The sequence below is a fragment of the Strix aluco genome, chromosome 1 (genome assembly GCF_031877795.1).
Source record: "Strix aluco isolate bStrAlu1 chromosome 1, bStrAlu1.hap1, whole genome shotgun sequence".
NCBI lineage: Eukaryota > Metazoa > Chordata > Aves > Strigiformes > Strigidae > Strix > Strix aluco.
Window position 1 is genome coordinate 98,808,083 of NC_133931.1, and position 22,731 is coordinate 98,830,813.

General features: G+C 45.6%; 1 protein-coding gene across 2 annotated transcripts in view; it reads right to left on the reverse strand.

The window, feature by feature from the left end:
- GMPR (guanosine monophosphate reductase) overlaps nucleotides 1–22,731 on the reverse strand; it is a 44,707-nt gene that overhangs the window by 5,118 nt on the left and 16,858 nt on the right. The window contains exons 6-9 of one of the 2 annotated variants that reach the window (XM_074828835.1): nucleotides 21,976–22,082; nucleotides 16,282–16,324; nucleotides 10,071–10,230; nucleotides 10–1,176 (exon numbers count right to left, since the gene is read on the reverse strand). In XM_074828835.1, coding sequence (XP_074684936.1) covers nucleotides 1,158–1,176; nucleotides 10,071–10,230; nucleotides 16,282–16,324; nucleotides 21,976–22,082 — 329 coding nt within the window. In that variant the 3' untranslated portion in view covers nucleotides 10–1,157. Of the gene's footprint in view, nucleotides 1–9; nucleotides 1,177–10,070; nucleotides 10,231–16,281; nucleotides 16,325–21,975; nucleotides 22,083–22,731 lie in introns of those variants that run through there. The other variant, XM_074828826.1, reaches the window with a different exon arrangement.

Consider the following 22,731-nt stretch of genomic DNA (forward strand, 5'->3'; position numbering starts at 1 on the left):
CTGTAGAAGAGATTGGTTGCTGCATTTATGTCTAGATGCAAAACATAACAGTGTGTTTACTGGAGCAATGTGGAGCTTAATACTCCACATGCTGCAGTTTACACACATTCCCCCAGCTATATTGCTTGCTTGCCTGTTGCTACTTGGTGCTCTCAAGCACTGAAATGCCTCAACTCCAGTCACCACCAATACTGGGAACTAGAAGCAGACAAATCTTTTAGGTACCCCAATATTACATGAGTGTATTTACAGCTCTGCCCCTTCCTCCCCTCCACCATCTGCCTACAAGCAAGTGAAGCTTTCAGGTTTATTGAAAGGTAAATTTGACCTTGAGAGCTGCAAGCTTTAAATATAAGGAATGGCCAGGCTCAGGCAACTTACAGAAATGTTGGAGCTGGTGCTCAGCGGGCACAACTCAGCACAGCTCTACAGAGGCTTCACAGTCCCTGGGCTCTGTCCCATGTCACTGACCAGACGCAGATGGAACTGCTCTGGCTGCCTCCTACCAGCCTGATTCTTCAGAGCCCACAGAGATGGAGTGGGAAACCTGTCACAGAAACCCTCTGCAGAGCTGTCCCCTGAAGCTGAAGGGGGAGCTAGCACAGTTCAGAGCCAGGCAAAAAGGCCAGAAAAAATAGCAGTGCTGTGAATACTGTCAAGTACGGGCGCATGCCAGCACAGACTGCACTGTTCCCAAAAGCACATCTGAAGAGTTACTTGATGGAAGAAGCCAGGCAAATAACTTTCAATCCTTCCCCTTCAGCCTTCTCCAGCCTCATGCTCAGCAATTCCTCCTGCAGTGGAGTTCCCCCATCACCAGCTGATCTCGCTAGGCTTTAGAGCAAGCTTGTTCTGCACGGCAAGCTAGCTCCTTTGGAGAGGTAGGCCTTGGGAAAGGGGTCTAAGAGAAATGCGGAGGGGACAGGGGATTGCTCTCCTTTTCTCCTACAAAATGGAAGCAGAAATCACGGCAGGGATCTGTCATTGTTGTAAATGAGGCTTTAGTTACTTCTCCCTTAAACAAGTTGTCTAGGGGATAGTGCAAGAAAGAAAGGGCATGCCTGTTTGGAGGCTCCATTTGCAAATCATTAACATCAGCAACAGCAGCTATGTGGAGGTACTTCAGCATGAGCCTGGCTATATTTCACTTTGTTAGTTTAAATGCAGGTCAAAGCCCTAGGGAGACAATAAAGGAGAAGTGTTAATATGCCAAGTGAATAAGGACCCATGATTAATCTCCCTACATCTGATGAGTAATTGACTCTTTCTTGAAACTCTTAAATAAATGCTGTAATAAGCGGCCAATGGAAAACCTATGTACCACTGCCATCTAGCAGACTGCACGGGGCGCAGTGGTGCGCTGTAGGGCCTGCACTGCTGGGAGTTCACAGGCTTTTATTTTCAGCTCCAGTGCCAGCAGAAAGAGAAGGCCTGGCCCACAAAACGACACAGAAGTAGTCATGCTACCACTCTGCAGCTTGGTTTTTTTGGCCATGCCCACCCTCCTCCAGTCAAAATCAGGAGGTTCAGCTTGGCCTCTGGGGAGCCTCCCGCGAGATTCTGAGAGACAGTACATGTCTGGGATTTGGGGAAATCAGTGCCAATTTTACCTACCAGATCCTGCCACCTGAAGAGCTCTGCATGCTGTATTGGGCAAGAAATGCAGGGTTTACTGCATTCACGCATGACTGCCCGTTCAGTTCATGCATGAGAGTCCAATTGATTTATGCATGAATGCCCCATTAAGTTCAAACATGAATGCCCTGTTAATTGATGCTTGCGCATCATGCAGGACGTAAGTTGCAGGGTGTTGATAGCAGAGAGCTGACTGCAAACAAACGCAGCCCCAGTTACGGTGGTTCAACAGACCTGCAGAGATGGGAACACTGCTCCCAAGAGCATGAACACTTGGCCACCCTTTTTTCACAGCAAAATTACAGAAATGTGGGACACTTACAGCCACTGCCCCTGGGAGATGCCCCTGCAGTGGCTATGGTGGTGTTTGTTAGGAAGCTGGAGCTTGTAGGTTGCCACTTTTGGCTCTGGAGACCAAAACCTACAAATGTGGTGAACACCTAATGTCACAGCCCCAAAGCTCTGACGGCTAGACAGTTGCTACTGCTCCTCTAGTATCAGCTGATAAGCTGGTGGGATGTCCTGTTGATCAAGGAGTAATCTATAGATACCGCACTGGGGGAAGCATGCTGGAAGAGAGGTGTGAGATTAGCTCCACAGAAAATGTCAAGAGTCCAGTTTTATGTCCATCCTTGGAAAAACGTGTCAAAAGGGGCTGAAAATTCTCCATGCTCCCACCGTACATGCTGGGAATACCAGAAGGAAAAGGAGGAGTGGGACAGAAGTGGGACAGAATGCTAGAGCTGCGAGTGAAGGAACTGCAAGTGCAGCAAAAAGGTCAGAGCTCAGCCAATGTTGTTATGGCTGTGGCGCAAGCCCCAAGACAGACAAGCTGTTTGGTGTGTCAGCTTACTCCCCAAATGGGGAAATGACCATGCTGCTGCATGTGAACACTGTTCACTGCCACACCCCCCCCACCATTCTGGATGTAAATGAAGCCCTGCAGCCACTGAACTCATGACCCTATTAGTGCCTTCAACAGTGGTGGTAGTTTTTGCTTCTATGATCTTCATCACACACTTTTATGCTAAAGCACAGTGAATAACTTAATGACCGTTATGTTCTTGGTTGCTTGTTTTGTCCTAAAATTTGTACCAAGTATTCAGATGATGATGACATTAACCCTGATAGGGGTCCACAGGGGTGAGGGATGGAGTTTGTTTCTGTAAAACACATAACCAAGAAAGTCCCAACAGTTTGAATATATACTCATTATAAAGTGTGTACTTTGTAATAAGCATGTGCTCAGATTGTTGTAATACTAACCTCTGTAGTCTTGTCGACGGGGATGAGGGGGTTAAGTTTGTGATGAGTATATATTCAGGCTGTATTAACATTAACCCCAATACTCTAGTCCCCAGGGGAAAGCATTAGAGATTTTAACACATATAACACATTGCCCAGAGCCTGCTGATGAGTCCTGTCATCTGGTTTCCATGGGAGAGTGGGTGGAATTTTACTAAGTGTATGGACACCTTGTTGCACTATTAACTGCTGTGGTGTGGGCCAGGGGTGGGGTCTGTGATGGGTACATAACCAAACTGTGATGACAACCCCTTTAATATGGTGCTCAGAATGGAGGAGTGACATTTTAGTAAGTGTACCTTTACAGTATTAATCCCTGCTGTCTGGTCCACAGGGAGGAGTTTATAACTGATGTACATTAAGACTGTCATGATGTTGAAAGAGTTCATAACAGATTAACATTCAAAGAGTTCTTCGATGCGTGCCCTGCAGAGATGAGGAGTGCCATACAGGCCGTAAATTGCTGGGTTTGCTGCATTCTTGTGTGAGGTCACACAAATTAGTTCATGCATGAGCACTGAATAAATTAATGTATGAGTGCCCAACTAATTCATGCATGAATGCACAATTAACTTATGCATAAGCATCCAATTGGTTCATGCACGCATACCCAAATAATTTACGCCCAAGCACCCTGTTAGTACATGCACGAGCGCCCAATTTGTTAATGCATGAGCACCCAATGGTTACACACATGGGTGCTGTGTTGGGCATAGATGGTTGAGTTTGGGTGTGCCGGTGTGACCTGTGTGGGAGAAGGCCACGATCTGCTTCACACCTGATGGTCCCACATGGCTCTGAAAATCATGTGAGCCACCAAAACTTCGGCCCATCAGGGGAGCACACGACACCTCTGCTCAAGTGTATTTAAGAAACAGCAGCAGCCACTGGGAGAGGAGACACACGTGGACACGCCTGGGGAGACATGCAGCTGGAGATGCACTCTCAAAAGGAGGTGCTCATGCCAAAGGTATGCACTCCCAAGGGGACTGTAGTCCCTGGGTGACCCATGCCAGAGCAGGGACAGCCACAAAGGGACTGTGGTCTGTGGACAACCCACAGTGGAGCAGGCACAGTGAGGAGGAGGAGTGGCAGACAGAAACCATTACACCCATGACCACAACATTCTGTGCCACCTCTTTCCTCACAGAAGCAGTTGGGACAGACTGAGTGTGACCTGCGGTGAAAGTAAGGGGAGCTGAGACATGGAGGGGCGAACTGAGGTGTCTGGCTTAAGTGGAGTCTGGAAAAGGGGGAGGAAAGGTGTTTAGTTATGTGTTTGTTTAATTACCCAACAGCGATTAGAGGTTTGTGTTAGTTGGCAATAAATGAAACTAAGTAAAAAATCCCCAAGCTGAGCCTGTTTTGCCAGCAACAAATGCCTGTGCAGAGGCCGTGCATGGATTACAAGGGGTGTCACAGAAGCTGCCACACTTGGCAGAGAGCTGCATACGCAAGTCAGCAGGAACTGCTGAGGGATTTGCAGTTCTGACATCTCTCCCGGCGTTACAACCCAAAACTAACCCCTTCTCAGAAAAGAAAGGTGAAGACCGAGCAATTGGGACTCCCAACAGCTGGGAGAGGTGTGCTCAGACGCTCTCAGCAGAGACTCGGTCTCTCGCTAGCCACTAAATGGTGACTAGAAAAGGAGAACTCTTTGCTTTAGACCTTTTGCACAGGGCCCAATCTGTGGTGTGTGCCCTGTAACTCCCGGCCAGCTGAAGCCTGCTGCTGGCACGGAGGGATGCGCACGGTGGGTGGGAATCCTGGCAGGGTGGATGGGGTGAAGCACTTGTGATGGTGCTCTGTCAGCCCAGCAAAACATGGGTCAGGATAAAGCCCTATGAGTGGAGCATTTAAGAAATGGCAGGAACTGAGGGCAGGTCTTCCAGGCTATCATCTGGGACACAGAAAAAGACAGTAAGTAGCAGACAGATGCTGGTGCTGTTCTGTTTCCATGGCACAAATTCCACCCTACAGTTAGTATAAAGTGCCAAAACCCAGCTCAGTAGCAGCTGTGAATTGCTGAGTGACCAGAGCAGAACTGCAGCGTTCACACACAACCTGTGAAATCTCAAAAGGCTTAACGAAAGCAAATTGGCTCTAACTGAACAATACTGCGTGTGGTCTCTGTTCCTGCTTGCCTTACTTCTTTTCTCCCATAAAAGAAACTTAATAATTGCCGTTCAGAAATTGCCAGCTCTGATCCACGTTCCTCATGGAAGGAGGTAAAAATGTACAAATAAACCAAAATATAAATGACATAAAAGTAATGATACTGGGTACACAGATTTCCCACAAAATTAAATGAGATCAACTTGACATATTCATTACAATAACAATTACTGTCTTAACTTTATTCCCTGCTACAGCCATCTCACCTTACCTGTCAATTTTCATTTAACTGTTTGCTGGAGGCTCAGGTTCTCCAGCCAAAATGTGTAATTTTGAGAAGATGAAGTTAAGTGACAAGCAGACCAATTCTGCAGGGGCTGAGCACACTGAGCTCCTCACTGCTTGCAAAAAACACTGTGAGTGCCCAGGCTCTTTTAAAGACAAAACAGCATACTGTGGTCACTGACACAGACTTACAGCTGGGCTTTTTAAATGCATGTAAAGAGGCCCCACTGACTTAACTTGTTTGGGGTATCCAGCATTTAAAATGATGATTTAGAACCCTTTTGGTTAAGTTTGCCATAAGCTAAACTAGTAAGTGACTAAACTTCCTGTAACTTTTCCTATCAGAGTAATTCAAAGCAAAGCCTCGCCGTTTCCAATCATCCCTTCAATGCCCAGCACATTTACAGTGCTGCATAATTAACAGTTGCTATTTTTAAACCAGTGACACTCATGCTGGGACAGGCCAAGCAAGACCAAGACCAAGACCAAGGTTGGTATAGGTAGCCAGCTCTGTGTCGTGGCTGCAATGTGAACAAGATGAGAATCAGCTCCTTCAGAGTTAACAGCCAAGGCTTACAGATTTCATGTTTGAAGCTGTTGTAGCTAGCAGTAGACTGGGGGACTCCTCCTATGTTACCTACTAGTGGTACAAAATCAGTGGCAATATCTCAACAGGGATTAAACATTTCAGATTGTGCTTCTGCTCCCTTGCTGCTGAGAAAGTTTCAGAACTTGATCCCCAGGGGATTCTAAATCAGGATGCAAATTAAAATACAGCTATGGATCAAGCAAAATTTATTTAGTATTGCCCATAAGGAATTGAAAGGGTCTATCTAGACTAAGCCAAATACAGCACCCTTCTGTACATCCTTTACTCCTGTAAGACATACTACTTGCACTTTATGTCATTTTTAAGGGGGACCAGTGTCAATTAATTCTCCTGATGGCAGTAAGTTTTGTTGCCAGCTCACACGCACACCTAACTAGGTAGAACAGAATTTAACAGCTGCCTTAGTCCTTTGGCCCACTGGTACAGCAAACTTCCTCAAACTTTTCCTGCAACTTTCACAAGCTCTGTGATGGCCAGGCCCTAAATGACTATGCTGCACTGAGACCCATGAAGCATGTTTGGGCTGCTCTGTGATCTCTGGGGGAGCTGTCTGACACAATGACTACGTGCCTGACCAGCATCAGGCCTTCCCCACACTCCTGCTGACATAAGCACAGGGTAGCAAAGCACGGGAAGTTACTGTCATTCAGATAAAAGGTTGCCAGTACCTTGGTGTAACTGGCAGCTGCCCCTCTTAAATTATGAGATAATTACTAGTGCTGTCCACTCAGCCCATTTGTTCAGAGGCTTTGATGACAACCAGATTCTCTGGGGGACAGAAATGCTCCCAAACTGCACACTGCTTCTGGGAACTGGCATATGAACCCAGAGTGAATCAAAGCTCAGAGGTATGCAGCGCATCTTCCTGGTGCATCATTCCAGCTTGTCTCAGATGCAGATGGACTCTTGTGCAGCTCTTTCTTCTGCAAATAAACAGTTGTGCTCGAAAGCAAAACCACACTGAACATGCAGTGCCAGAAGGGCCTTGCAGGTTAACCAGGTGGAAAGCCAGTCACGTGGTTTGCTCCCCTAAGCTGTCCTCAGCATAGCCAGATATCCTGCAGATAGCAGTGCTTTTAACTGGTACACATGCAGTCCCATATGAGATTTTTAAAAAAAATCCCTTGTACATTGCTCACTAGCTTCTGATGTCAGCCCCAGAACATGGCTCAGGTAAAGCCTGATATGGTACATGGGCTCAGGCAAAGGAGGAAGGGTACACTCCGCTCAAGAAAAACATGCACGTCCTCCTCAGGCAGAAGGTAAAGGTATCCCAGTCCCCTTCTCATCCTATTAGATGCAGAAATACATGGTCTCCTCAAACTACAGTATTCACTGGGTATTTTTCCTTGTTAAGAAATACCTTCTTTTTTTTTTTTTTTTCCCTGCAAAAACAAATGCTCTTGGAACTTACCAAAACTCATCACAAGCTTTTTTGCCCTTGGAAAACTCTTTACTATCATCTCTCATCCCTATATCCGATTTTTGTCTCTTCGGAAGTCTTCCTTAGAAGAACTGGACTGTGTCTAGTAGCCACAGACTATCAGGTAAGTACAGCATGCACAAGCTTTCTGTTTCCCCATTTTCACATAGGCTTCTCTTTTAATGAGCCTGGGTTTTCTGCCAGACCAGGAAAGCTAATGACTTCATTTGTCTCCAGGTCTCTCCTGTACAATGTCTACCACTAGCCTTCCTTAGTCTCCATTATTATTGCAGTCTAGAAGCTCATAATTAGCATCTTCATCAGTGACACAGACAGTGGGATTGAGTGCACCCTCAGCCAGTTTGCAGACATCACCAAGCTGAGTGGTGCGGCTGACATGCCTGAGGGAGGGGATGCCATCCAGAGGGAACTGGACAAGTTCGAGCAGCGGGCCCATGTGAACCTCATGAGGTTAAACATGGCCAAGTGCAAGGTCTTGTACCTGGCTCGGGGCAACCCCTGGTATCAATACAGGCTGGGGGATGAAGGGATTGAGAGCAGCCCTGCAGAGAAGGACTTGGGGGTACTGGGGGATGAGAAGCTGGACATGAGTCAGCAATGTGTGCTCGCAGCCCAGGCGGCCAACTGTATCCTGGGCTGCATCAAGAGAAGCGTGGCCAGCAGGTTGAGGGATCAGACTCAGTCCCTCTGCTCTGCTCTGGTGAGACCCCCCCTGGAGTGCTGTGTCCAGCTCTGGGGTCCTCAGCACAAGAAAGACATGGACCTGTTGGAGCCAGTCCAGAGGCCACAAAGATGATCAGAGGGCTGGAGCATCTTCCCTATGAAGAAAGGCTGAGAGAATTGGGGTTGTTCAGCCTGGAGAAGAGAAGGCTCCTGGGAGACCTTATTGCAGCCTTTCAGTACTTAAAGGGGGTTTATAAGAAAGATGGGGACAAACTTTTTAGCAGGGTTTGCTGCAACAGGACAAGGGGTAATGGTTTTAAACTAGAAGAGAGTAGATTCAGACTAGATATAAGGAAGAAATTTCTTATAATGAGGGTGGTGAAACACTGGAACAGGTTGCCCAGAGAGGTGGTAGATGCCCCATCCCTGGAAACATTCAAGATCAGGCTGGACAAGGCTCTGAGCAACCTGATCTAGTTGAAGATGTCCCTGCTCATTGCAGGAGTTTGGACTAGATGACCTTTAAAGGTCCCTTCCAGCCCAAATGATTCTATGATTTAGGCCAAAGGAGACAGGTGTAAATGCTCCGAAGTAGGCTGTGCCTTACCATTTTGCAAAGTGCTAGGTGAACTAGTGCACATTTTTATGGTGCATTTTTACTCTTCAGAAGTGGCAGTCAAAAACCACCACAAGAGCCAATGTCGAGGTGGAAGACAGCAGGTGGGATCAAAGATGCTTTCTATCTAGCGTGATGTCTGGGATTGTCATGGTCCTATCAACATGCCTCTGTGTCCAGGTATGAATTCCATTTTGTTTTGTGGATCCCATTCTGCTTTATATTCTGCACTGTCACCTTCACAGTGCTGCAACTCTTAACCATGGTAGCAGCTGGACACAGTGGGAAAGACCCACATGCTGCAGTAGTTGTAGCAGACAAGGCCAGCAAAACCCATCAATCCTGAATGACTGGAACAGTTGGTAAGGTCACTGGCTCTGAGACTCTTACAAACAGCAACTTACCAGATGGGACCAGAGCCTGAATCTACCCCAGCAGAAGAATCAAAAGGGACCCCTCAATAAACCAGTGTATACTGTAAGACAGGAAACATTCTCTAACAAAGTATGCAAGAACCATGTTGTGTAAGGCGAGTGAGTACACCTGCCACTCATAACAGAAAAGGCACAGAGGTTTTCTGGAGTCATCCACTTTTTCAAGAAGTCAAAATTCTCAGCACTTTCCAGAGCAAAATAGCAATGGGCAAGAGATTCCTTCGCAGGGCCTGTCTTCCTTTCCTCTCCCCTGATGATTTTAGCTCAAAACCCAAGCTCCCGCATGCTGCATGATCTGGGGCTACTCTGGTGCTGTTACCTACAAAGGGGTGGAAAATCTGTACAGCAGGATTCTGCTGCCTAAGATTGCCCAACAAGTGCAGGAAGGAGTCCTGGAGCTACTGCCTGTGACTGAGAGTGCTTTGGAGGTCCTGGGCCCTCATTAGTGTTACAGCTGTAACTCAACTTTATAGTGGCGAAACCCCAGCTGGGCTTTGCCGATTCACCAGGTGCCCACTTTCTGCAAACTGAAGGGAGCATGTGGACCAGCCAGGAACCCATACATCAACAGGACACCCAACCTGAACAAGCAGAGGGCCAGAACCTGCAGCTTGGTATGCCATGTTCCAGCATTCAATTCATACGCGTCCCGAGAAACTCGTAGGTCAGAACAGTGCCTAACGACTTCCCAGACCACGCAGCTGGTGCTGCGGTGACAGCACACTGCACTGGCCGCAATCAAGTGAGCACAGTTGCTTTTAGCTAGCCACCTCCAGCTCCTTCTTCCTGTCTCCCCCTTGATGTCATCCCTCCCTCAGACCTCCTGCCGCAAGTGTTGGTAACAGCTTCCTAAACAGGAGTAGAGGCATGGGCCTGTTTCCAATAGATGCCTTTTGCACAACCCCACTCCAGAAGTTACTGGATGGCTGGCTCACTTCAATTGCTCCTGTGTGGAATTCATACCTGTATTCAGCAACTCCTCCTGCATGCTTCTTCATGGCTGTCTCAGAGCTCATTCCATAGAATAGTTTCACTTTCTTGCCATTCTTTTCTATAATCTCTCCAGCACACTGGTCATGGCCTGCAAACATTCCTCCAAGCATGACAAAATCAGCACCGGCTCCTGTGATCAGCAAAGTGACATGTAAGGAAGCAGAGAAGGGAGAAGAGGGTGAAAGACAAAGCAAGAACACAGTGGCCTCCAAAAACAATAGACAGCCCTAAATAGTTTGGTACAGAGAGTCCCCTCCTGTAACAGATGCAACAAACTTGGAAGAAACGCTTTACTGAAGAACTGACACATGCTGAATTGTATTTCTGATATTTTAAATGGAAAGAATCCTTTTCTGTTGTGATGACAGAGATACAGATTTTTCTACTCCACCCCACACTCTTTATTTTCAAATTCAGTTTTAACCCTTTACTTCATAATAGTATCTGAGCACAGTTCCTTATTAACTACTACCGTGACTGCAGTACTCAGAAGCCCTAATCACGGAGCTGGGACCTGTTGAGCTCAGTGCTGTACAGAGAAGAGGACAGCTCCTACTTCAAGACCTCTCTAGGCTACAAGCTGTGAGTGGGAATGTACCCTGAAGGAACAACTCCTAAATATGTTCCAGACACTGGATAACAACACTGAATACTCAATCATGCCTTTCAGTCTGTCCATCTCCCCTGGCTTTGCAAATCATGAAATCAATTCCACTGGGAGTAAAATCAGGAAGAAGGTTTTTGGAACTAATCTTGGTTTTCTACTGTGATTTCCAGTATTTCCAGCTGGGCTGGAACTATTCCACCAGCAGCTCCTCCTGTGATATTTTGGCATATCTAATCTTGCTTGGAAAAGTTTGGTTTTTACTCTTTCATGAGCCTGTGGTGACCCATCCCTGAAACAAAGTATTTTCCTGTTCAGGCTCTCTGCTTCTTCAATATGTATGTGTCAGAACAGGCCTCCCCTCTGCCCAGCTTCCTCCCAGAACTGGCAAAAGAACAGGGTTATAAACCTCACTTCACAGAAAGCAGATGAGCCTGAACTAACCCCACCCCCATTACGAACATGTCCGAACTCTGGGGAGATCCCAGACTAGGTAAGTCTGGCATTAGGATTTGCTCTGATTTCTGTCACTATTCAAATAATAGCACTGGACCTGGAAATATGAAGAGTGAAATCATTATCAAATCTGCTCAGCTTCTGCCATCTGTTTAAAAGCTCTGAAGATAAACCTGAATTTGAGAATATTTTGATCTTGGAATACATGACAACTGTGGAGTGTGCACTGATTTATAAAAGCCAGTTCCCTCCCTGCCCCCCTTTGCCAAAGAGCAGACCTAGCAGCAATGCCTGGGAGCAGAGCACTCAGCTGCTCTGCTGACCTCACCTCCCTTCGCCTGGTTGTTGTTTGAAGGGAACAGTATGTCCGTCCTAAAGGGATATTAAAAATGAGGCTTGTGCAAAAGTGCTGAGCGCATCACAAGCAGTATTTATAGTCAGGCACCCATTCAGGTGTCCTATCATGCCAGCTACCTGGCAGATTTTTCCTGAGCTCTCTTGTTTCAGATGGCTGAGTTTTAAAGCCTCAGTTTGACTCACGTCTGATACTACTATTAACCTGCCAAAAACAAAGGGAATGTTCATCCTTTAAGACATTCTCAATTACTGGTGGGGAGCTCCTGTTGTTAGCTGGCACAATCTTGCTCCACCTTTGCAAAAAAGAAGTCCCTGGGAAATCTAGTCGATGTCTTCTTCATGAATGGAAGAAAACAACATGAGGAAGGAGGGATGGATTTGGGGTCAAGGTTTCAAAGAGGGTGTTTAAACAAGTCAAAAGCCTGCCAAAGGACACTCTGCACTCCTTGCATTGTCAATACTGTCCCTCGATCCTCAATTCTAGTCCTGTCTCTGGTTGTGAGTCTCACAGCCTCCTTTTTGCACAGAATTATTAATGCAAAAACAGTCACATGAAATCTACAATTCAGAATCACGGAATTTTGGTTCCTGTGCACTGAAGTATCTATTTTTTTTCTTCTGACTGTGTATTTTGGGAAGAAAGCAAATATGTTTGAATTACAGGATTGAAACTCATCCAACTTGAGTAACTTTTGCAAGCTACAACATAATTCATCAAGCTCTTCCAGAAGAGAGGAGCCATGTTACAGCAGACGCAGCACGTCTAAACATTGGAATGACACATGCTTACTGCCCTGCAGCTCCAGGAATGACAAACCCCTATTAAATATACTTCTCCAAAGCTCTCCAGAACTTTCCACCAGCTTAAGTATTGCAAAGATGGCTGAAAGTTTCAAGTCTGTTCCACTACTTTTGTACCAGTTAACATCCAACCAGGAGGCTGTAATTTTTAGCACGGTCTTTCTTTACTTATGCATCTTTTTTTTGTATGACCAGAAGTACTGGTGATGTTTGCAACACCCAGCTGCAGTCTTTCATTTTCAAGTACAGATAGACAGCGTGCCATTATTTTAGGTTGTGGGGGACTGAGAACACCTGGCAACAACCCCCTAGTTAATACAGGATGTGATGGGGTGCACTGCATACAAGCATCCCAGTAGCTCACCCAGAGTTTGTTAAGACTCGTCCTGTTTTTACACAATGCCACTTCAATGCACTGATGCTGAGGAGGACTTCCCCCTTGAGGCCTACGCTGTATCTGGGCTGATTTTGCTCATTAACATTTCCTGGCACCTTCTCTTTCAAGCCATTACAGAACATGTGTGCTGACGCCATCCCAATCTCGCAGCACTCACACTGGATCTGGATGGAGTCCCTCAGATGTCTTTTGTATGACTGATAATACACGTTACTGATACCCAGATTGGCTCTGCACAGATTCAGCTGGAGTCATCCTGGATTTGTAGCCTGGGCAGCCCTCCAGGCAGATGCAGCGTAAGTTTGCCTGGACCACAGCTGGCCCTGGAATCAACATTCACCTGTGCTCCAGCTGAGCCAGCAAGCCTTTGCAACAGTAGGTATACACACACAGCTAGTGAAAACAGGAAAAAAAGCTAGTATGATCTGTCGGGTATATTTTGGAACCTGTCAGGTATATTTTGGAACCGGTATATGTCCCCAGTCAACTTTTCCACACGATTTTTCCTTCCTTTTCTTTCCCTGCTCCTGCACCTCTTCTCGACACTGCTGTAAGGAACAGCAGTATTGTGTTAAAGATGCTGGCGTAGGATTCAAAAGGCACATTCTGTTCCTGGCTGTGTCACAAAAATATATGTGACCTCAAGCAATTGAACTTAGTATTTCTGTGCTTTGACTTCTCATCTTTAAAAAAGGAGACAGTGTAGTGCCTCCCTGGGGCATTCTGAGAAATGTGTTCATGTTATCAGCCTTTCCAAGGGTGCAGTTATGTGAACCATCTGAGTCCAACACAAAGTTCTTTCAGGCTTTCTCTCATTCCTGCATCAAAACACCTCTTTTCTTCCTGATCGACCTACATCTTTTCCATTATCTTCTCCAATATCCAGATGGCAGTGACATCTTCAGTTTCCCAAATCCATTCAAGGTTCCCATCCAGCAGTTCCAGAATTCCAGCAGTCTCTCCCAAAGTATCTGTCGCTCCCGGCATTTTTGTCCCACAACTTCAGTGCTTCTCTGTTCGTTGCTTTTTTAAATAGGCTTCCACCTTGTTTCCCCTCTGTCAAAATGCCCAATCTGCCTCTGACTCCTGGCACCAATGGTGTCACCTTCCACTTGTAAAACTTCTCAGCATCTTCATGGTTCTTCACAACTCTTCACTTACACTCAATCCACTCTGCTCCTCCTGTTCCCATGAACTTGTGTCCTCCAGTCACATCTTTAGCCATATTTCAATCCTAGTCTTCACATCTGGGACTCCCTCACACTTTTTATGATTCAAATAGCTGCTTTGTCACTGCTTTATAATGAACATCTCAACATTCCTTCCATGAAGACTGTACAACGATCCGCCAAAAAGAGACAGAATCATCACTTTAACCAAAAGCCCTCTTTGGGTCTCTTGTCCATGCTTTGTCCAGGCCTCCATCCCCAAGTGAAACTGTACATCCATATGTTTTAGCACCCGGTCTCTGCTATCCAATCTATTTCTGTAACTCCTTGCCCCCAGGAGGCTCTCTGCAAGCACAGAGGTCTGTGCTAGAAAATTCAGCATCAGTGTCAAGACTCTGGCTTGTAAATGCTGGGCATGCAGGCTATCTTCTACGTGGCTCGCATAGCCAATCACCTCAATAGCATTCAATAAACACTGATAGTAATAACGTTCCCTAGAAGCTTATTTTGCCACCCACCTTTGACAAATGCACACCTGGCTCCAGCTAGTCAGATGCCCCCAGTGTGTCTACCTCAATTCCACATAACCAGATATGGTAAGTTTATTGCCTCAGGGTGGTCTCTGTCAGTTCCAGCTCTTCAACTGTGACAGACAGGTCAGACTGATCTGGCTGGCCTACTGTCAGAGTAGAACTACCGCCTGAATAATCTCAGCTTTCTGATGCTCCTCTGTCCCAGGGACAACTCGTGGTAGCCTTCAATCACATACCACTGTGAATCCCAGAACCTCCTGACAATCAGCAAGGCCAGAATCTGCCCTTTCACAGGTTTCAAGCAAGCTTCTGTTCAGTTAGCCTAAAGAGACTACAAGGACCCTTCAGACTTGCTATAAACATCACAAAGGAAAAATTTTAAACAACTTGAAGTTGCTTCCTGTTGTTCTAACTTCTGGAAATGCTCTTCTGAAGAAAGACGTTTTCCACGGGTCAGGTTTCTGTGCAGGCAGCTGGGAATGCAGTGAGGTCGCAGTCCCAGTTCAAAAGCTCCCAACAACAACGCCAGCAAGAAGCGGGGGAGTGGAGGAGCCAGAGAAAGTCAGGCAGAACAAAGGCCTCACTGCAGGCGGCATGAAGTCAGAATGGGCTGGGCTGAGGAGAGGTCGGGTGTTTTTTTAAGACAATCTTGTTGTCAAAGAGGGTGGATGCCACTGTTCAGCTATGTCAGAATCACCCAGCTGAAGTATCTATTCCCTACGTCACACAGGGTAACACAAGGGTGATGTGAAATCTTGTGACTGAGCAGATTCCTTGCTGGTAGCAATCACTCTACGGCTGTGCTTAAAATTCTCTAATTAAGTCTTCCTTGTCATTTGACCTGCCTAAAAACAGGAGCTGTCTGCAAACTTAGAAGACAGATTTTGGTTTCAACCTTTCCAGGAGGCCCAGTTTTTCTTGGCAGGTCTGTAATCTGAGTTTAGGCCTGCCCCTGCTTTCCATACTTGCAAAGCTTCCTGCCAAGCAGACATGCTGTATCATAATGTGCTATCTCTTGTATCGTACCACCCTGAAATCCCAATGAGAGACTGTGCTGTCCCACAGTGTTCTGGGTATTACCCCACTGTGAAATCTCAAAAAGATTTTGGGAGGTGGAGGAGTGTCTCTAAATGTCCTGTCAGCCCAGGATGCATTTAGCACCTGGTTTACATACACTGCTGCAACAAGGTTATGGCTAAGTGACAATTCTTACCTTAAGCCCCCCACCACCGATGTAACTTTCATGTCCAACAGAAAATACTGACAGATTAAATGCTCTCTTCTATCAGCAAGAGCTGGTACGATTCACTGAAGCTAATGGCATGAGAGCAAAATCTGTTAATTATTAACTTAGATGTTTTAGACATCTGCTCAGCTCTAGGGGATACAGCATAAATAAAATCTCATCTCTTCAAGCGGACAGCTGATCCCAAGAACATCTCCAGGGATCTGGCCTGCCTTTTTGTTTTATTCTTCTGTCCAACACACATTCCACCATCTCTTTGTCCATTTAAGGCCCAGGTCAGCCAGATCTAGCAATGTTACATGCATCTTTGAACGCTACTCAGAAGAACCCTTATCAGTTTTCTTCATATTACTGTCCCAGTGGCTGTATCCCATGCATACCTGGCAGATCATTTCTAAATAGGACTTCGACCATTGTATGTTTAGCGCTGCAGAATTTGAACTGTCTAGTCCAAAGAGCAAATTCATGTCTGGTGCATTAATTTCACTAGAGTCACCCACAGGGACGAATGTAACCTACTGCTGATGACATATTCGGGGTCAGATTGACTCCGGCATCACTGCTGCGGGTGCTGGAGGGACGTGGGGTGTGCGGGGTGGCACTGCATGCTGTCCTTACCAAACGCTTTGGCGACATCTCCTGGGCAGCTGCATCCTCCGTCCTGCACAAAGAAAAGACATGGTGAGTGGCAGTGGGCTCACCCACGGACCCCCTGGGTGCTGGCGCTCGGCGACCTGCACCAGAACGGCCCCTGCTCAGGAATAGTGTGTCAAGAGCTGACTGTGCACCACTTGTATCCATCATCCTGGCTGAGTTTTTAGTGAATCCAGATCATCCCTGCTGTTGCCTTCCTCCTTGAGGCTCGTTTACGCTACTATATAGTCTACTGATAACTGGTAACAGCAGCAATGTAGATTCCTGGCTGCAGTTTCCTAAATCCCAGAAACTGGAAAACAAAACCGCCTCTGATGATCTGAATCATTCCCTGCCATTTTAATGAAAGGCTGTGTGATGCAGAGGTACCACAAACCCCTACCTTAAACCACCAAAGACATTTAAAATAACTTTCTCAGCAGTTTACAATACATTAAAAGGTCACAGTGGGAGGGGTGAGGAAATGTACCATCAGCTATGTTGGATTTTGATCTGATAATCTCTAAGCAAATTGGGTAATCTAATCTTTGGTAAATGAAAATTAATCTCTCATCATACTCCTCACTGTTTGCTAGGGGTTTGGCAAAGAAAAACAGCACTTTGAGATCTTTAGCATTTTAGACCCGTGTTTCAGTTTCAGTGCAGAGCAAAGAAGTGGCTGATGAGGGGGTTTCAGTTGAGGGGAAGGAAGTTAAGTATCTGTGATAGGGCTGTAAAAAAGGAATGGCACATAGCAGAGGCTCATCATGTGCTGTGGTTCTTTAGGTTTTGTAAAGGTCTGAGCATCAGATGAAAGATCCTTCTACTCTACGCAGTCATTGCACCATGAGGCCTCCCCAATCCTTTGATGATCAGGGTCCGCTGCAGACTGCCAACAGCTTTCTTGCTTTTGAAGCTACTCCCCAGAGTGTATGGTTACTCCATTTTGTTTCACCTCCCTGTTGGTAGAAATGCGTATGTGTGTATGACCTGCAGCTGAGCACAGCCAGACAGCCCCCACCATCAGCCATTTTAGAGCTGCTTTCACCGGTAGCTGGCAGTGGGGCTCAGCATTGGAACCCCTCTGCACGCAGAAAAGGATTCAGACACAAACTGAGCAGGTGGATCCAGAAGTGAGAGGCTTTTCAAAGGGCATCCCACAGCAAACAGCGCCTGGTAGAACTTTAAAGGCTTTTATTCCATTTGCTGATAACCTCTAGCACATTACGCCTTTTGTTGAGCTAGACACTCTTGCTGTCAGCTCCAGAAAGGAGTGCTGGGCTGACAGCTGAAACTCTCGCTCCTGTTAAAGGCTCTGCTTGTGCAATTCTTTCCCTCTGACAAGTCTGTCAGAGCCTGGAGGAGGGTGTGAGTGTGTGTGCATGTGTCAGGGGAGGAATTGCTGAGGTAGAAAGAGGGGTCTAATAATCTTCAAAGAATAGTGTCAGGAATTTGCCTGACTTACTGTCTGACTGAAACAGGCTGGCTATGAATGCTCTCTGATAGATGGGTTTCAGTCTGTTCTTGTTGGGTGGCTCAGTGTCTGACTTTTATAATTAACCCAGTAGTGGCAGTGATGGAGACTTTACGCTTTCGGAAGTGTCATGGGGATGGGAGCCTCAGTGTGTACTCATTAATCACTGGCTTCAAAAAATATCACTTTGAATGTCACCAAATTACAAATCACAAATTACAAAATGATGAGCAGATTAAGAGACTTCCCCAAAAGCTCATGAGTTCCATTTAAGAGAAAAAGAACCGATGATGATGATTCACAGCACTTCTTTATCTGTAGATGTCTCTACTTCCTTCACATAAGCAGGTAAATTTAACGATTCACAGAAAAGGAAACAAAAAGGGGACATACTAAGCAGTTATGCCAGTAGATGCTATATAATAAAGCTATATGCATTAAACCACTTCATTCCATGTGAAAAATCAAGTGCTCTGTTAAGAAAATAAGACTACGCTTCTGCTGCATCATCTGGGAAGCCCTCCCTTGCAGTTCAGCTCGCCCCAACAGGGGCCTAGCTCCGGACTCAAATTGACTTGTAGAACTGATGGGCTTCAGTCATGGGGCTTGTTGCAGGCTCTGCCTCTACCTCAGAGCCCTGGGGAAATGTATCTGTACAAATTCCCCTGTGAATCCAGGAGAACTGGCATTATTCTGAAGTAAGTCTACTGGAAAGGGTGGCCTTGGGGCCTGCAGAGGGCATGATTCTGAGACAAGTGGGTGCTAAACTGAAGGAAAGAGGAAAACAGCTTTCCAGTCAACAGAATTATTTTAACATGGCTAAAATAATGTTATTTTCCTCAGTCTTGTTCTCCAAACAGATAAACCATTTTACAACAATAAAATTTAGCCTGAGGAAAAGAAATGCGGTATGGAAAACCAGTATGAACTGGTTGAATATTTAATATTGTATGCAACTTATTATAAGTTTATAACTGTGATTTATATGTTTCAAGCAACCTTTATAATAAACTGTATAACCAGCCCTTCCTACAGTATTAGCAAACAGATAGCTATTTATTATGCCCAAGATATATAAAGTTTGTGGCATATACAGCAGTAGAAACAATACATATGGTGCTTTATTCTGAACTACATATGCTGGGCTTATTTCTGTATGGAAAGTGTTCTGTGTGGAGGAAGAGATGGTACGGCAGTAGCTGGGTGAAGAACCCCTTAGTCATCCTTTCCACTGAATGCTGGTGGCCTGTCACCCAGGCAGGGTAAAGGGGGGAATAGGGATCTCTATCAAGTGATAGCCAATGAGAAAGGACACATGCAAGGCTGCTTTCCATTCCCCACATTGCTGGCTTACTAGAATACTTGACTGCCTCTCTATCCAGCAGAGTAGTTCTCTGACCTACAAGAAACAGAAACTTTATCTCAAGTAGGGCGTTGCTGAAGGAGCTCTAAATGGCCCCTCCACTGTAACTCACTGCTGCACTTTCTCAAGGCCAATGGATTAGCAAGAAGGAAAATTGAGACTACTGGCTTCCAGACAAATAGCACAGGACAGAAACAGTGCCTGTATCTTAGACAGGGTTTCCTCTCTTCTTTCAGTGAGTCATGAAAGTTTAATTTTTGAGGTGAGCTTTGAGTCTTAAAGATAATTTAGCATGAGGAAAGTGGCTGGTGCAATTTCACCTCCCCCTTCTCTGAGTAAATGACTCTAGAGAGACACCAGGCGTTCACTTGGACTATCTAATGTTTGCCTAAAAATTGTCACCTTCTTTGTCAACATGTCAGCTCCAAAAATCACACATGATCACTTTAGTAACACAAACATTTAAAATCCCAATTTGTGCTGCCATCCTAGCAGAGCTACTGCAGAATGGGCTTCAACTGTGCTGTGTCCTTGCAGTGCCTGTACTGTGCTCAGCACTGTCACTTTCTCATTCCATGAGTGGGACTTCTTTCCCTTCATAGATAAGCTGAGCCAACGTAACACGAAAGAGAAGCAATTCAATGAAGGTACTGGACAAGACAGAAGTGAATGCAAGAAAGTGTCCCAAGGGACTAACATATATCACACCATCAGATATAATCTACGTGAAGACAGCTGATAGGTTTTGAATCTTTTCATATCCTTCCTTCTACTTTCATTATCAATGTAACAAAAAATTGCTGGACATATTTCCTCCTGTCAAATCGACATAGACAGCTTTGGCTCAGGCAGGGTATGCCCCCTTCCTGAATCTACATAATGACAGTAGTGAGACATCTTGAGAGATGCCATGTATATTTGTTGACATTAGACCCAATTATGTGCTCAGGCTTGCTCCCATACAGTGTTTTTCCCTCAGGAGGATACCTCTCTTTTGTGATATTCTTGCCAGACCTCTGGCAATGACCACGCAGTCCAGTCTTTTCTTTCCCCAATGAACACACCAATATCTATCTGGATGCTGCAGATCTGGGCGTAATATCCCCACCCTTGTTTTAGTCTCCTTGGCTTCGGTGACAGAGTTGAGTTGCAAGTGGTGTTAAAAGACCCCAATTACAGCTGAAGGTAATTCTCTTGGACCAGATGTTGTAGCAGGCAGGTATTAAATTGCCGTCCTATGCTGCCCCTGTAACGACTAGGGGGTTGACAGGTGTGGGTTCACTGAAGCCAGCATGACCTAAGCAGGTCAGGAACTGATCCATCCCCGAAGCAGGAAAGGAGAGGAGGAATAGTACAGAACCATCTCATTTTTCATCAGTAAATACACACTCCCTGTTTTCTTGTAAAATCAGGATAATAACGTTCTTCTGAGGGCTGCTAGCAGAAAATGATAATTGCAAAACTAGGATCGGTCTCTGAGCACCACTGCTAGGATGACACCTATAGTTATCCAGCCTTCATAGTAATGAGTCAGTCTTTCATGCTCTATTGCACACATGTTCTGCTGTCTGCTATAGACATAAACATTTGTAATACTGCCCAAGTCATAAAATCACAGATTGCTTCTCTTTTTTTCCTGCAAAATTCATATAGGGGAGCCATGGAGAGAAAGGAATGCATATGCATTAACAATAAAGAGCAAGAGAGATCCAACTGTAACACCTACTTGTTTTCCTGCTCCATTATACCCACAGCTCCAAGAAATACAGTCAAACCCTTTGCCCACCCACAGTCAGTCCGTTCTCCTCTCACCTCCTTCCTCAACAATGCAACACACCTCCTTCCTCACATGGATACTAGTCACAACTGGATCAAACGAATCAGAGCTTTCCAGCGATTTCACTTGACAGTATACCTAAAATTCAGTGTGTGGTCTCTTCTAAGGCTGCTGAGGGAGACTGCAGGCTGTGAGGGTACCTGTGAGCCCAGCACGCTGGTTAGCCCCTATGCCTTACTGATTACGAGCTGCCTCACTGCCAGCCTGCAGAGACTGCACAAGCCTGAGGCAGGCAGGGGCCCAGTGACTAGCTGGGTGTGCCTCAGCACACAGGACCCTTGGGTGCTGTAGGCTGCAGCCTAGCTCAGTCTGAGGCCATGCTTACAGATTTACTTTTTCTATGTGAGGTGAATCTGGTCTTGCTGGTAGAGTGGGAGCTGCCATTAGCAGGCAATACAGATGCATGCTCTTTTTTCTCCACAGGCTCATTATTTCCCCAGAGCTTTGTGAGAACGTAAGTGGTTCACGTGCCAGCTGTGCTCAACAGAGCTACTTGTGAAACACTCCTGCTCCTGCATGGAGAGCTCTGTGAGGATGTTCTCCGAATCAATCCGGCTACTGGGACACAGATGGGCTCATACCATCTTACCTCGTACTCCCCTCTACTGCCTGTCTGTCCCTCAGTCCCACTCTCTGGGGAAAGCCATGTTTACATTTCACTCATTTTTCAGAAATCTTTCATAGGAATTACTGTTTGCTTCAATGTGAAAACACTATCAAGCTTCCTATTCTGTTCACATAACAGCTTACTCCATTAAGGGAGCAAGAAGCAGCTTTCCAAAGGCACAAACAGGAGTGAGGTAGGTGCCCAAGTCTTTTTAAACATTAGAGGGAGTTGGTTTCTTTACATTTAAGTCTCCACTGACTACCCCAGGAGCTACCACAGGGGTCAACTGGGGATGACAGAAGGATATCCTTTAACATGCAGGGTACTGGACTGTTTGATTCTCCTATTCCACAACGATTTGCACAGTGGGAATCTGAGAGTAGATGATATTTACTTACAGAGATGATATGTCCTTTCAAGCCATGCGCTGAGTCTGCACACTCAATAACAGCACTTAGCTGTGGATAGCCCACCCCCGTCTTAATCCGAGTGGTACACACAGAACCTAGACAAGAGAATGAGAGGAAAAAACATAGCCCATTAGGCTGACAGAAAAGATACAGCTTGTTTTCTTTTTCTTGTGGAAAAAATGTGTTTCTGTCTGCATTATTTTTTCCCTCAAGAAGTCTCTGTTGCCAATGTTGGCTTCTCACAGATAAAAGGAACACACAGGAACTAATATCCCCCCTTTCTTCTCCAGGGCCACAATTCCCAGCTTAGGTCTCATCAGTAATGCTTCCTGGTGAGGGAATTACTGCATCACAAGAAGGCAAATCTGGCTGAGGTGCCTGAAAGGAACGGGGACAAAAGGACCAGAGCCACAACCTGTGAGACACAGCAGCAGCATTTAATACCCAAATATTTCTTCCAATAAATATTTCTATCTCTTTTCTACATATGTTTTTAAAAATAATTCTAAGGGAAATTCTGTGCTTTTATTTTCTTTTTTGTGGGGATTTTCCACAACAGAGAGAAACCCATCTTTTGCCTAACACTTAAAGCAGAAATAATTGGTTGATTGCAATAGTTGGGAATATAAGAAAATCAGCACACGTCATTTAAAAAGTGAGGTAAGTAGTCATCAGAAAGCTGTATAGTGTAATATTACAGGACATATACTAATTATATCTGATTATTAAACTATATACCCATAC